Raw genomic sequence first — 13,438 nt, 5'->3', positions numbered from 1 at the left:
AAAATGTTATACACAAACACACACACACATATACATATATACGATGCAATATCATTCAGTATTAAAAAAGAAGGAAGTCTTTCCATTTGTAACAACATGGATAAAAACTTGAGGGCATTATGCTAAGGGAAATAAATCAGACAGGGAAAGAAAAATACTGCATAATCTCACTTACATGTAGAATCTAAAGAAACTGAACTCATAGAAACGGAGAGGAGACTGGTGGTTGCCAATGGCTCAGGAGGGTGGGGGAAATGGGTGAGCGTGGTCAAAGTATACAAACGTACAGTTTTAGGATGAATAAACTCTACAGAATGTAATGTACAACATGGTGACTACAATTAACAACACTGTATTGTATACTTGAAAGTTGCTAAGAAAGTACATCTTAAATGTTCTCAACACACACACACATGTAATAGGTGTGTTAACTAATCTTATTGTGGTAATCATTTCACAATATATACATATTACACCTTAAACTTACATAATGTTATATGCCGAATACATCTAAATAAAGCTGAGATTAAAAAGACATCAAAGGGTTTAGAGAAAGATTTAAATAAATAAGGATAACATGTTCTGGGAGAGACATTTAAACAAAGGGTACAATGAACTTTTTTAAATGGGGGTAAGTAGTCACTTTGACAACACTGAGAGGAAGTCAGAAAATGTTTCAGAGAAGATGTGACCCTAGAAATGAATTCTGGAAGAGGAGTTTACAGATGCACTGGGTAGGAAGGGAAGGGAGTACCCTTGGCTGAAAGGTCATCAGGAGCAAAGGCGTGGAGAAATGAAACAGATTTGCACATTAAGGGAACTGCAAATAGGACAGTATGGATGGTCAACTGGTGGTGAGTAGGGAGAATGAGTGAAGAGGCTGCAGAGACAAACAGGGGCCAGATCTTGAATGTTACACTAAGTTGTTTGGATTTTATTTCTATATAACCCATTGATGTCTTACAACCTATTTGTATGCTGTAAAGATACCTTTGGTCAGAATGTGAAGGGTGGAGTGGAGAGCTTGAAGAGAGAATGAAAGCAACCAATTAGAAAATGGCTATAACAGTCTAAAGCTAGAGGTGAGAGGGGTCTGAATTGAAGTAGTAACGGTAGGAATTAGGAGGTGACTGAGTTGAAGAGGGAAATTTAAGACAATGTCAAGTTATAAATTGGGTAGCAAGATGTATGACCAGTTGTATGATGCACAGTTCCATTTACCAAGACAGGGAATGCAGAGCAAAGGAGAGGTATGGGGGAGGGGTGCAGCTTTAGACACACTGAGCTGGAGATGCTTGGGGAGCATTTAGTGGAGATGGCCAGCTGGGACATTTGAATCCCTAGGCCTGGAATTCAAAGAAGAGGTCTCACTAGAAACAGATTTGGGAGTTAATCACTTTGTAAGTGGTGGCTGAAGACACAAAAGTGTTTAACATTGTCTAGGAAAGTATTCAGTTTTGTTTTTTTGTTCATTCTTTCATTCATTCAACAAATAAGCACCGTTAGGCCGGGAATATTTGTCTGTTTTGTTTACTGCTGAATTCCTTAGCTTACATAATAGGAGCTCAATAAACACTGAATAATATTTACTGAGTACATTAACACCAGAGACTGTGCCAGGTGCTAGACATACAATGATGAACAAGACCAACACTGTCTCCTGCAGGGAGCTTACCTCCAGCAAGGAAGGCAGGTAATCAAGCACATACTTAAGATAACAAATGATGAAAGCAATAGCAAGAACATTGATGTAGTTCTATGCAAGCACTTCCTAAGGGGACCCAGATGATGGAGGAGCCAGCGAAAGCCTCTTGGAGAAAAAAATGTTCAAACTGAGAGAAGAGAAGAGGGCCAATGTAACAACATGTAAAGGGCAGGCAGAGAGGAGGAATCAATAGAAAGATGTAGTCAACTGTGCCCAGTGGTGCAGAGGCCACACTAGTTAAAAGATGACATTGAGGAGGCTACAGTGACCCTTGCCAGAACAAAAGTTTGTTCACCATTTCCCCCACTGTTTGGCTAGATCCTGTTTTCCCATCAGAGAGAAGCTCCTGAACAGAAAGAGCTATTTTATTCAGGGTCCCTCAAGGTAAAGACAGCTGACCATGTGCCTCCCACTCTCACGCAGTCCATTAGTCATGAGGCTCTCAGGGGATCTAGAACTCAAAGAGCTTCACTAGGGCAGGTCCTCCTTTTACTCTGAACACCTACATACTACTTAATATATAAAGACAGCACATACTCAATATTATGCTTCAAATGTTTTGCCTACCCCCAGTCCTACGCAATTCCTACTTATCCTTTCAAATTTAGCTGTATGTCAGCTCTTCCTCCTAACTTTGACCTCCATGCAGAATTAAGCACTTCATTATAGTAAACAGCATAGATAAAATTATTTGATTACGTTACTATCACCTGAAGTGGCCTGTGAGTTCCTGAAATCATAGTATATTAACCTTGATCTCTCTCTATCACAGCAGGCACTTTAAAAATGAGAAATGAATAAAGGAATAAAACTAAAGGAGCACCTACTGAATTTCATGTGAGGTTTGGATTTGGAATCAAAGCAAACCAAAGATAGGCTATGTGGTCTTTAGCCAAGAAGACACCTAAACATACCAATTCATTAAAAATTTTAAATTGTTCTAACCTCACAGATTTTCCTCTCTTGAAGCAAATAAAGTTTCTGATCATGTTATATTTCTTACTGCACAATCATTTCCTTTTTTCCCTTTTCAACAAAAGAACATATTTTCTGAGATAAACAGTGAGGTCCAAATTATATATCTAGTTTGGCACTCAATGACAATATGTGCAATTGAAAACAGATTACTGGTAAAAGAAAAACTGATACCAAGATGAACTGACTAGCAGAGCTTGACAAGAATTTCATATGAATGTTTATACTCTTTTATTAAGTTGTGATCTGTACGGGGGTACAAACCACTGATACAAGTCTGAAATTATCCATTTAATTAAAAGAGGAATTTATGGGAAATTTCCGGACAACAGTAACCTGTTGGGAAGGGAAACAAATCTCCAAATCAAACAGGGGAAAACTCAATGCTCTGGACACTTACAAAGGGAAGAAGAGGTAAATGCCTCACCCATTTTCTTCTGGACTCTACTCATTCTGTTTGAATAATAGCAACAAAACAAGAAGCCATGGAAAGATACCTAATTAGAATATATAACTAGCTGTATAAGAGTTTTCTAAGCCTTACGGTCTTTACCTTGTTTCTTGCAGAGTCACAGAACAACATGGGGCAGAAACAGACTTGGAACTAAGATGCTTTACATCATGTATTTCGCTCAGATCATTGAAGCCTGAGGTTTTCCAGGAAACCAGCTATACAATGGAGACACAATATTTATTTCTCCAACTTTAAAGGCAAGGACCCTTATTTAAAAGTTCATATGCAGATATCTTAAAAAGCAGGCTATCAATGTACCAGGTTGATTAGAATTTTGAATTCTTTATACTAGTTTCCTTTCCACATAACACTCTAAGGATATACATTTTTTCAAGCATTCATAGTAGATGTTGAAGACAAGGTTACAAAAACATTTCTAATGAAAGTCATGCATTTTATCTTGCTTCTAACCTGCCTAAAAATGTATCTTTTGCGTAAGGATCCCTGTTTCAGCTAGACCTGAAGTATTTTCTCCATTTGGAAGGCTGCTTTAAATCAATACAACCTTTTTTTTTTAACATCTTTATTGGAATATAATGCTTTATATTGCTTTACAATATAAATATTGTATATAATGCTTTACAATGGTGTGTTAGTTTCTGATGCATAACAAAGTGAATCAGATATGCATATACATATATCCCCATATCTCCTTCCCCTTGAGTCTCCCTCCCACCCTCCCTATAGCACTCCTCTAGGTGGAGACAAAGCACCGAGCTGATCTCCCTGTGCTATGGGGCTGCTTCCCACTAGCTATCTATTTTACATTTGGTAGTGTATGTATGTCTATGCCACTCTCTCACTTAGTCCCAGCTTACCCTTCCCCCTCCCTGTGTCCTCAAGTCCATGATCTACGTCTACATCTTTATTTTTGTCCTGCCCCTAGGTTCTTCAGAACCATTTTGTCTTTTTTTTTTAGATTCCATATATATGTGTTAGTATACGGTACTTGTTTTTCTCTTTCTGACTTACTTCACTCTGTATGACAGAGTCTAGGTCCATCCACCTCACTACAAATAACTCAATTTCGTTTCTTTTTATGGCTGAGTAATATTCCATTGTATACATGTGCCACATCTTCTTTATCCATTCATCTGTTGATAGACACTTAGGTTGCTTCCATGTCCTGGCTATTGTAAATAGAGCTGTAATGAACATCATGATACATGACTCTTTTTGAATTATGTTTTTTCTCAGGGTATATGCCCAGTAGTGAGATTACTGGGTCATATGGTAGTTCTATTTTTAGTTTTTTAAGGGACCTCCATACTGTTCTCCATAGTGGCTGTATCAACTTACATTCCCACCAAGAGTGCAAAAGGGTTCCCTTTTCTCCACACCCTCTGCAGCATTTATTGTTTCTAGATCTTTTTGATGACGGCCATTCTGACCAGTGTCAGGTGATACCTCATTGTGGTTTTGATTTGCATTTCTCTAATAATGAGTGATGGTGAGCATTCTTTCATGTGTTTGTTGGCCATCTGTGTATCTTCTTTGGAGAAATGTCTATTTAGGTCTTCTGCCCACTTTTGGATTGGGTTGCTTGTTTTTTGGATATTGAGCTGCACGAGCTGCTTGTACATTTTGGAGATCAATCCTTTGTCAGTTGCTTCATTTGCAAATATTTTCTCCCATTCTGAGGGCTGTCTTTTCGTCTTCTTTATGGTTTTGTTTGCTGTGCAAAAGCTTTTAAGTTTCATTAGGTCCCATTTGTTTATTTTTGTTTTTATTTCCATTTCTCTAGGACGTGGGTCAAAAAGGATCTTGCTGTGATTTATGTCATAGAGTGTTCTTCCTATGTTTCCGTCTAAGAGTTTTATAGTGCCTGGCCTTCCATTTAGCTCTTTAATCCATTTTGAGTTTATTTTATTGTATGGTGTTAGGAGGTTTTCTAATTTCATTCTTTTACATGTAGCTGTGCAGTTTTCCCAGCACCACTTATTGAAGAGGGTGTCTTTTCTCCATTGTATATTCTTCCCTCCTTTATCAAAGATAAGGTAACCATATGTGTGTGGGTTTATCTCTGGGCTTTCATCCTGTTCCATTGATCTGTATTTCTGTTTTTGTGCCAGTACCATACTGTCTGGATTACTGTAGCTTTGTAGTATAGTCTGAAGTCAGGGAGCCTGATTCCTCCATCTCTGTTTTTCTTTCTCGAGATTGCTTTGGCTATTCAGGGTCTTTGGTGTTTCCATACAAATTGTGAAATTTTTTGTTCAAGTTCTGTGACAAATGCCAGTGGTAGTTTGATAGAGATTGCATTGAATCTGTAGATTGCTTTGGGTAGTAGAGTCATTTTCACAATGTTGATTATTCCAATCCAAGAACATGGTATATCTCTCCATCTGCTGGTATCACCTTTAATTTCTTTCATCACTGTCTTATAGTTTTCTGCATGCAGGCCTTTTGTCTCCTTTGGTAGGTTATTCCTAGGTATTTTATTCTTTTTGTTGCAATGGTAAATGGGAATGTTTCCTTAATTTCTCCTTCAGATTTTTCATCATTAGTGTATAGGAATGCAAGAGATTTCTGTGCATTAATTTTGTATCCTGCAAATTTACCAAATTCATTGATTAGCTTTAGTAGTTTTCTGGTAGCGTTTTTAGGATTCTCTATGTATAGTATCATGTCATCTACAAACAGTGAGAGCTTTACTTCTTCTTTTTCGATTTGGATTCCTTTTATTTCTTTTTCTTCTATGATTTCTGTGGCTAAAATTTCCAAGATTATGTTGAATAATAGTGGTGAGAGGGGGAAACTGTGTCTTTTTCCTGATCTTAGTGGAAATGGTTTCAGTTTTTCACCATTGAGAATGATGTTGGCTGTGGGCTTGTCATATATGGCCTTTATTATGTTGAGGTAAGTTCCCTCTATGTCTACTTTCTGGAGGGTTTTTATCATAAATCGGTGTTGAATTTTGTCAAAAGCTTTTTCTGCATCTATTGAGATGATCATATAGTCTTTATTCTTCAATTTGTTAATATGGTGTATCACACTGACTGATTTGCGTATATTGAAGAATCCTTGCATTCCTGGGATACACACCACTTGATCATGGTGTGTTTTCCTTTTAATGTGCTGTTGGATTCTATTTGCTAGTATTTTGTTGAGGATTTTTGCATCTATGTTCATCAGTGATATTGGCCTGTAGTTTTCTTTTTTTGTGATGTCTTTGTCTGGTTTTGGTATCAGGGTGATAGTGGCCTTGTAGAATGAGTTTGGGAGTGTTCATCCCTCTGCTATATTTTGGAAGAGTTTGAGAAGGATAGGTGTTAGCTCTTCTCTAAATATTTGATAGAATTTGCCTGTGAAGCCATCTGGTCCTGGGCTTTTGTTTGTTGGAAGATTTTTAATCAGAGTTTCAAGTTCAGTGCTTGTGATTGGTCTGTTTATATTTCTATTTCTTCCTGGTTCAGTCTCGGAAGGTTGTGCTTTTCTAAGAATTTGTCCATTTCTTCCAGGTTGTCCATTTTATTGGCATATGGTTGCTTGTAATAATCTTTCATGATCCTTTGTATTGCTGCAGTGTCAGTTGTTACTTCTCCTTTTTCATTTCTAATTCTATTGATTTGAGTCTTCTCCCTTTTTTTCTTGATGAGTCTGGCTAATGGTTAATACAACCTTTTTTGAGTTACAGGAGCTAGCCTAGAATTGTAGAAGAAAAGGCTGTTATCACACCCCTCCCCTCGTCAGAAGCTACTTTATAAGGCAAACTGCAGTAACAACGATTAACAGTTGAAAATTTCAAATTTCAATAGGGGTAAATTCCTGACAACACAGACCACTGAAAATGGTCTGCACACTAAGCTCTCTAGACTGTGAAAGGCCAATAAGTGAAGTTATGTGTATAATGCTTTGTGAAGCAGGGCTAAACATACCAAGCCAGGGCCTACTATCTCCAGCCATGAGGAACAGGGTAAAAGCACCTTAGAAAGAAGTCTTCTCATTCTGCTCCCTACCTTCAAGAAGAAGAGTCTTGTTCTTGTCATTAAATTAAAACCCTTCATCAACTATCAATATCAATATATACAACACCTCTCTCTCTTCATACACCTCTATTTGTGTACTTGAAGTATTTATGCTGCTGTGTAAGATCATCCATTTCTGAGTGGAAATGTAAAATGAGTGTAAGAGGTCCCTTAATCTTCTCTTTTCCAAACTAAATAATCCAGGGGCATTACGCTTCCCTCATATAGTTCATCTTCCAGCCCTTATCAGTTTTGTGCTTGTCATCTCTTCCTTCTTCAGTTCCTCATTAGAGTTCTTTTATAAGAGTCAGACCACCATCGCCTACTAAACAATTAAATGTTTATCACCAGGAATAGGTACCTGCATTAGAATATCTGAATACGGCTCAGTATAACCTCTACTTGGGGGTGGGGTACTTCTAAGTGCTTTAAATAAATTATATTTAACCCTCATCAAAAGAAAAAAACATAAAGTACTATTATTACTCTCACTTTACAAATAAATTTGCTGCACAAATAAATTTGCAGCACAGAATGGCTAAACACTTATGCAAGGTTAGTTACTCTGCCAGTGAGCTGGGATTTGGAGTATAGTATACACAGGTATCACCTGTGAATCTCGTTAGAAAGCAGACACTGATTCAGTAGATCTGAGGTAGGGCCTAAGGTTCTACATTTCTAACAAGCTTCTGAGGGATGCTGATTGCTGGTCCAGGGACCACACTTTCAGTGTGCATATCACCTCCCAGAACCCTCCCTACTCCATATCAGTGGGAGGAGGCCCATCCTCCTTCCTTACGTTGAAGTGTAATACATTATTGGACTCTGTTGCTTCCTCCCTTTAATCTATCCTTACAAATGATGACGCTTTTTCTCTTTTTTGGTCAACTGTTTTGTTTTGGAAAGAAGCATACAGAAATACATTTCTATTGTGGCTGACTACTGAAGTCATAACAATTAGCAAGTATTAACTGTAAGGCTTGACAATCTATATTGGGGAAGAGTCCACAGGAAAAAACAAACAACCACATTTTGTCTCTTCTACTTTCAAATAGATATCCAACCCCTACCTTGCCCAAGCACACTTTTAAGCCTAACTTTATAGTATAACTTCTGAATTCAGTTTAACATTGCAGACCATTAGCCTCGGGGAATAGCACTCTCACCAAAGTTGCATGCACTTTTTAGTGCAGTATGAAAATATGACCAATATAATAATTCTAAGTAAAAAATCAAACAATTTCCATAAAATAGTATTCATAACTAGAGTAAAAAAGGAGAGTTCTTATAGAATGGAATCACATCTAACATTTTAAGGTTAAATTGGAAAAAGCAGCAGGAATATCTCATTTCTTCCCTCTTTGAAAATGACTAGGGCTACTGCTCACAAATGTAAATTACTGCACAGAGAAAAATTAAGTAACATCTATGTGCAGGTTTATTATCTAAACCCAGCAAATGCTGCAAAAACCGAAGGTAATAAAGCATTTTATGAACAACTTCACTTCACTGGTTCCTAACCTAATTGAGCTTACGTGAACTGTTTAACAGAATGATATTTAAAAACCTGTTAAAGAACCAGATTATTTACTTGACCCTCCACTCAAGAAAAGTTATAGAGAAACAGCCCAAAATATTCAAGGAGAAAAGTTTTACAGCGTCATTAAAATCAAGAAGTTAGGTTTTTGACTTACTATTTTTTAACAATATTGACTATGAAATAAATTAATCCAAGAGGCCACATTTAAAAGAACAATCCCTGAGACCTGTGTTTTTATCCACATATGCTTAACAGAGAATTGAAATCTACCATAAAATTCAAAAGTAATGAACTGAATAGCCAATGATTTATATTCTATTTTTTGACTAGTTTAAGAAATTCTACTAGGAGGCAGAAACTTTATATATTTAGTTTCTGTCTAGTAGTGATATTTTTTTTTGAAAAATCAATTTTAGCTAAATCAATTCACCCATGTCTGCACTGGGAGGGAAAATATCATCTTATGGACTAAGGTAAAGTGTCTAAATACAATAGGATATGTTCAGAAAATTGAGTCAATTTAAGTAGCCAGAAAAAAAATTTTAAAGAAAAAAGTAAAATAAGTATAATGGGATTTCTGGTTCCAGAGAAGATGGCGTAAACATAATTTTCCCTATCTCTTTCACTAATGGTAGTTAAAAGTCCTGGTCATGATATACAATATAAACATAAGAAGACTCTAAAAGATGGAGAGGCGGTAGAATGGCTAGGAGTCTCAGAATCTGGTGAACAACACAGAGGAGAGCTGCCTAGTTTTGTTTTTAACCTCATATATCCAGGACTGAGTGCTGGAGAAAACAACAACCCAGAAATGGCAATGGACACAGACAAAAAGAAAAATCCAAGAGAGGCCTGCTTTCACCAGCCAAAAGAAAAAATGGGGGGAGAGGGGGAAACCTAGCAAAATGTAAACCTTTTAGACAAGAACTGCCTTAATCGAGCCAAACACCACAGAAAAGATTGCGACACTACCCCACCTCCATCAGCAAAGGCTCAGTGAGGAACTTAGACTTCTAGGTGTCCCTCTATTCCCCCACCCCTCTCTGCTGGGGTGGTATCAGAGAAGACTGAATGGGGAAGACTGATGGTAATGACTCCTTCCCCTACCTCTTTCACCCTCATGATTATCAGCAGAGGTCTCTTAGTTTGGACTTCCACTCCCATCTACCTTTAATGAGGTATCCTTCCCTACTGGGGTGGTGTCAGAGGAAGCTGAGTGGAAAGCCAAGAATTTCATGACATATCAGCAGTAACAGTGGAGGCCATTTGGGAAGCCCCTGTCCAAGCCAGGTGGTGTCAGCAGAGGTCTAGTACAGCACTGAACTTCTATTCCCCACCCAGCAGTAATTAAGTGCCCACCTCACCCTGGGTGTCAAAAGAGGCTGAGTAGGGACCCTGGACTTCCACCTTCACCTAAATGTAATGAGGTGGAGCCTCCTCTTTCCCCACTAGTGGATGTCAGAAAAAGTCTGCTAAAAGAGATGATTTAAATAAGACCATAACATAACACTCAAAATGTCTAGAATACAATTAAAAATCACTTGTCATACCAAGAACCAGGATAAACTTGAATTAGAAAAGACAATCAACAGATGCCAATACTGAAATGACACAGTTGTTGGAATTATCTGACAAGAATTTTAAAGGCGCCATCATGAAATGCTTCAATAAGCAATTACAAACACACTTAAAACAAATGAAAAAAGTCTCAGCAAAAAAATAGAAAATATAAAGAACAATCAAATGGAAATGTTAGAAATGAAAAAATAATAACCAAAATCAAAAGCTTACTGGATGGGCTCAACAACAGAATGGAGGGTACATAGGAAAGAATTAGTGAAGTTGAAGATAGAACAATACACCTTTTCCAATTTGAATATCAGAGAGAAAACAAACAGACAAAGAAAATAAACAGAGCCTCAGGAACCTGAGGGACTATAATAAAAGATCCAGCGTTCCAGTCACTGGAGTCCCAGAAAGGGAGCAGAAAGAGGGTGCAGCTGGAAAAATATACAAAGAACCAACACCTGAAAATTCCCCAAATTTGGCAAGAACCATAAACCTACAGTCCAGAAGTCAAGCGAGGGACTTCCCTGGTGGCGCAGTGGTTAAGAACCCATCTCCCAATGCAGGGGACATGGGTTTGATCCCCGGTCCAGGAAGATCCCACACACCATGGAGCAACTAAGCTTGTGCACCACAACTACTGAGCCCGTGCTCTAAAGCCTGAGAGCCACAACTTCTAAACCCACATGCCACAGCTACTGAAGCCTGCGCACTCTAGGGCCCCTGTGCCACAACTACTGCACGTGCATGCTGCAACTACGAAAGCCTGCACCCCTAGAGCCCATGCTCTGCAACAAGAGAAGCCACCACAATGAGAAGCCTGTGCACTGCAATGAAGAGTAGCCCTTGCTCGCCACAACTAGAGAAAGCCCGTGTGCAGCAATGAACACCCAATGTGGACAAAAAAAAGAAGTCAAGCAAACCTCAAACAGAATAAACCCCAAAAAATCCACGCCAAGAAATATTATAATCAAACTTCTGGAAACTAAAGACAAAGAAAACCTTGAAAGCTAAAGAGAAGCAACACTTCATTTAAAGAAGGAAAAAAGTGAATTATAGGACTTCCCTGCTGGTACAGTGGTTAAGAATCTGCCTGCCAATGCAGGGGACACGGGTTCGAGCCCTGGTCCAGGAGGATCCTACATGCCGTGAAGCAACTAAGCCCGTGCTCCACAACTACTGAGCCTGTGCTCTAGAGCCCGTGAGCCACAACTACTGAAGCCTGTGCGCCTAGAGCCCATGCTCCACAACAAGAGAAGCCACTGCAATGAGAAGCCTGTGCACCGCAACGAAGAGTAGCCCCCGCTCGCTGCAACTAGAGAAAGCCCGCATGAAGCAAAGAAGACCCAACCCAGCCAAAAATAAATGAATTAATTAATTAACTTAAAAAATTTTTTTTTAAATGAATGACAGTGGATTTTCATCATAAAACATGAAGGGCAGAGGAAGTAACACATTCTTCAAGTGCTGAAAGAAAAGAACTATTGACCCCAGAATTCTATATCCAACAAAAATATCCTTCAGAAATGCAGGAGAAATCAATAAATTCTTAGATGAAAGACAGCTAAGAGAATTTATATCTATTCTAAAAGAGTAGATAAAGATTCTCTAAATAGGAAGGAAATGATGAAGGAATTTTGGAACATCAAGAAGGAAGAATGGAAAGAATACAAATATGGATAAACAGACTTTCCTTTCCCTCTTAAATTTTCTGAATTATGTTTGACAGCTGAAACATAACATTGTCTGATGTGAATTTAAAAAGACTTATAATGGAATGGTAATGCTTTAAGCAACTGTGTCTGGAAGCAAAAAACTTACTCATTTTTAAGTACATCGTATTTCACTGAAAAGGCAGATGGCCAACATGACCTTATTAAATATCCCCAACTTCCATCTCAACACATCATTCCCTCAGGTCTTGGCATTCAATAAATGTTGAAAGAACGAGTGAATGAATGAATGCTTTCTAAGACAAACTTCTCCATCTGTATTTCTGACTTCACCTTCTTCTATATCATTCAGACACTGTCCTATAAATTATACTATCTTTCTCATGGTCTCAACAGATTTTGGCTCCTTCCCATAAGTCTTCAACTAAGTGCATCTTAAGAAACTCCCTCCTCAAATAAACCTCCTCCTTGAACAGCCAACATCTCTCTCTCCTCCCCATTACCAAAACTCTAAAAAATTAATCCATATTCATTATCTCTATTTCTCATGTCCAATTTAATTTTGGCCCAAAACAATGTTTCCCTGTCTTCTCAGTTTATTTATACTGTATTCTTGACAAATAGCCTCTAATCTATTAATTTATAAATATAACACCCTGATTTTATCTTCCTTGCTGGCCACTTTTTCCCCTCTTCAAAGGATCTCCTCTTCTGGTTTCTGAGCTACTGGCCCATTCTACTTTTTCCTTACTGATTTCTCCTTTTTAAATCTCTTTCACTGACTTTCCCTTGCTTATCCTTAAATGCAGATATTCCCTAAGATAATGTCCTAGAACTTATTCAGTACCTTTTCCCGTGACCCTATATAATACCATAGCTTCAAATTCAATATATATGCTGGTGATCCCCAAATTTCTGTTTTTTAGCTATTCAAGAGAAGTGACTATGCTTCTATAGCAGTCCCATGTTACAAACATGATTATTATCCAGTAGAGTACATGCACATACTTGGCACTATGTTTTATAAAATATAGGTAAGATATTTGCTAAACTTCTAATTTCTGAAATCATTTTCAGTATTTTCAAATCATAATGTTGAGTTTTCATATTTAAATAACCAAAGTTAGTGCTCCAAAAAAGTTTTCACATTTAGAGCATCCTACTATCATTTAGAGCATCATCATTATATTGTTGAAGGATGTCACTTTATTATAAAGTGCTAATACATACCAGTTTCATTTGAAGGAAACATGAAGTTTACTTTACTAGAGAATAATATGGCACAATCAGTTCCTGACTTGATTACCCTTTGAAATGAATCCAAAATGACATATGCTATAATACAAGTGAATTAAGTTAGGGTACCATATACAACAAAAAAGAAATCACACTGAATAAAATTAAGGACTATGTTATCCATCAATATAAAATTTTTTTCTTTCTCTCCAACTGGTGTCAATAAGATTACAGTAATATTCAGGTTTCTAACCCCCAAAA

The 13,438-nt window shown here is 37.7% G+C and overlaps 1 protein-coding gene across 16 annotated transcripts in view; it reads right to left on the bottom strand.

Moving 5' to 3' along the window:
• Positions 1-13,438, bottom strand: part of KIAA1328 (KIAA1328 ortholog) — a 381,988-nt gene that overhangs the window by 255,145 nt on the left and 113,405 nt on the right. For 3 of the 16 annotated variants that reach the window (XM_027127784.1, XM_027127785.1, XM_027127787.1), the window contains exon 1: positions 3,234-3,751. The exons of 12 other annotated variants lie outside the window; for them this stretch is intronic. Coding sequence is in view for 3 of the 4 variants with exons in the window: in XM_027127785.1 (XP_026983586.1) it covers positions 3,234-3,263 (30 nt within the window). In the remaining variant the exon portion in view is untranslated. Of the gene's footprint in view, positions 1-3,233; positions 3,752-13,438 lie in introns of those variants that run through there. One more of the 16 variants, XM_027127786.1, reaches the window with a different exon arrangement.

The sequence above is a fragment of the Aethalodelphis obliquidens genome, unplaced genomic scaffold (assembly GCF_003676395.1).
Source record: "Aethalodelphis obliquidens isolate GAN/ISIS:26980383/991018 unplaced genomic scaffold, ASM367639v1 scaffold32, whole genome shotgun sequence".
Taxonomy (NCBI): domain Eukaryota; kingdom Metazoa; phylum Chordata; class Mammalia; order Artiodactyla; family Delphinidae; genus Aethalodelphis; species Aethalodelphis obliquidens.
Note: the sequence above shows the minus strand (reverse complement) of the source record. Positions and strands in the feature narration are given on the sequence as shown.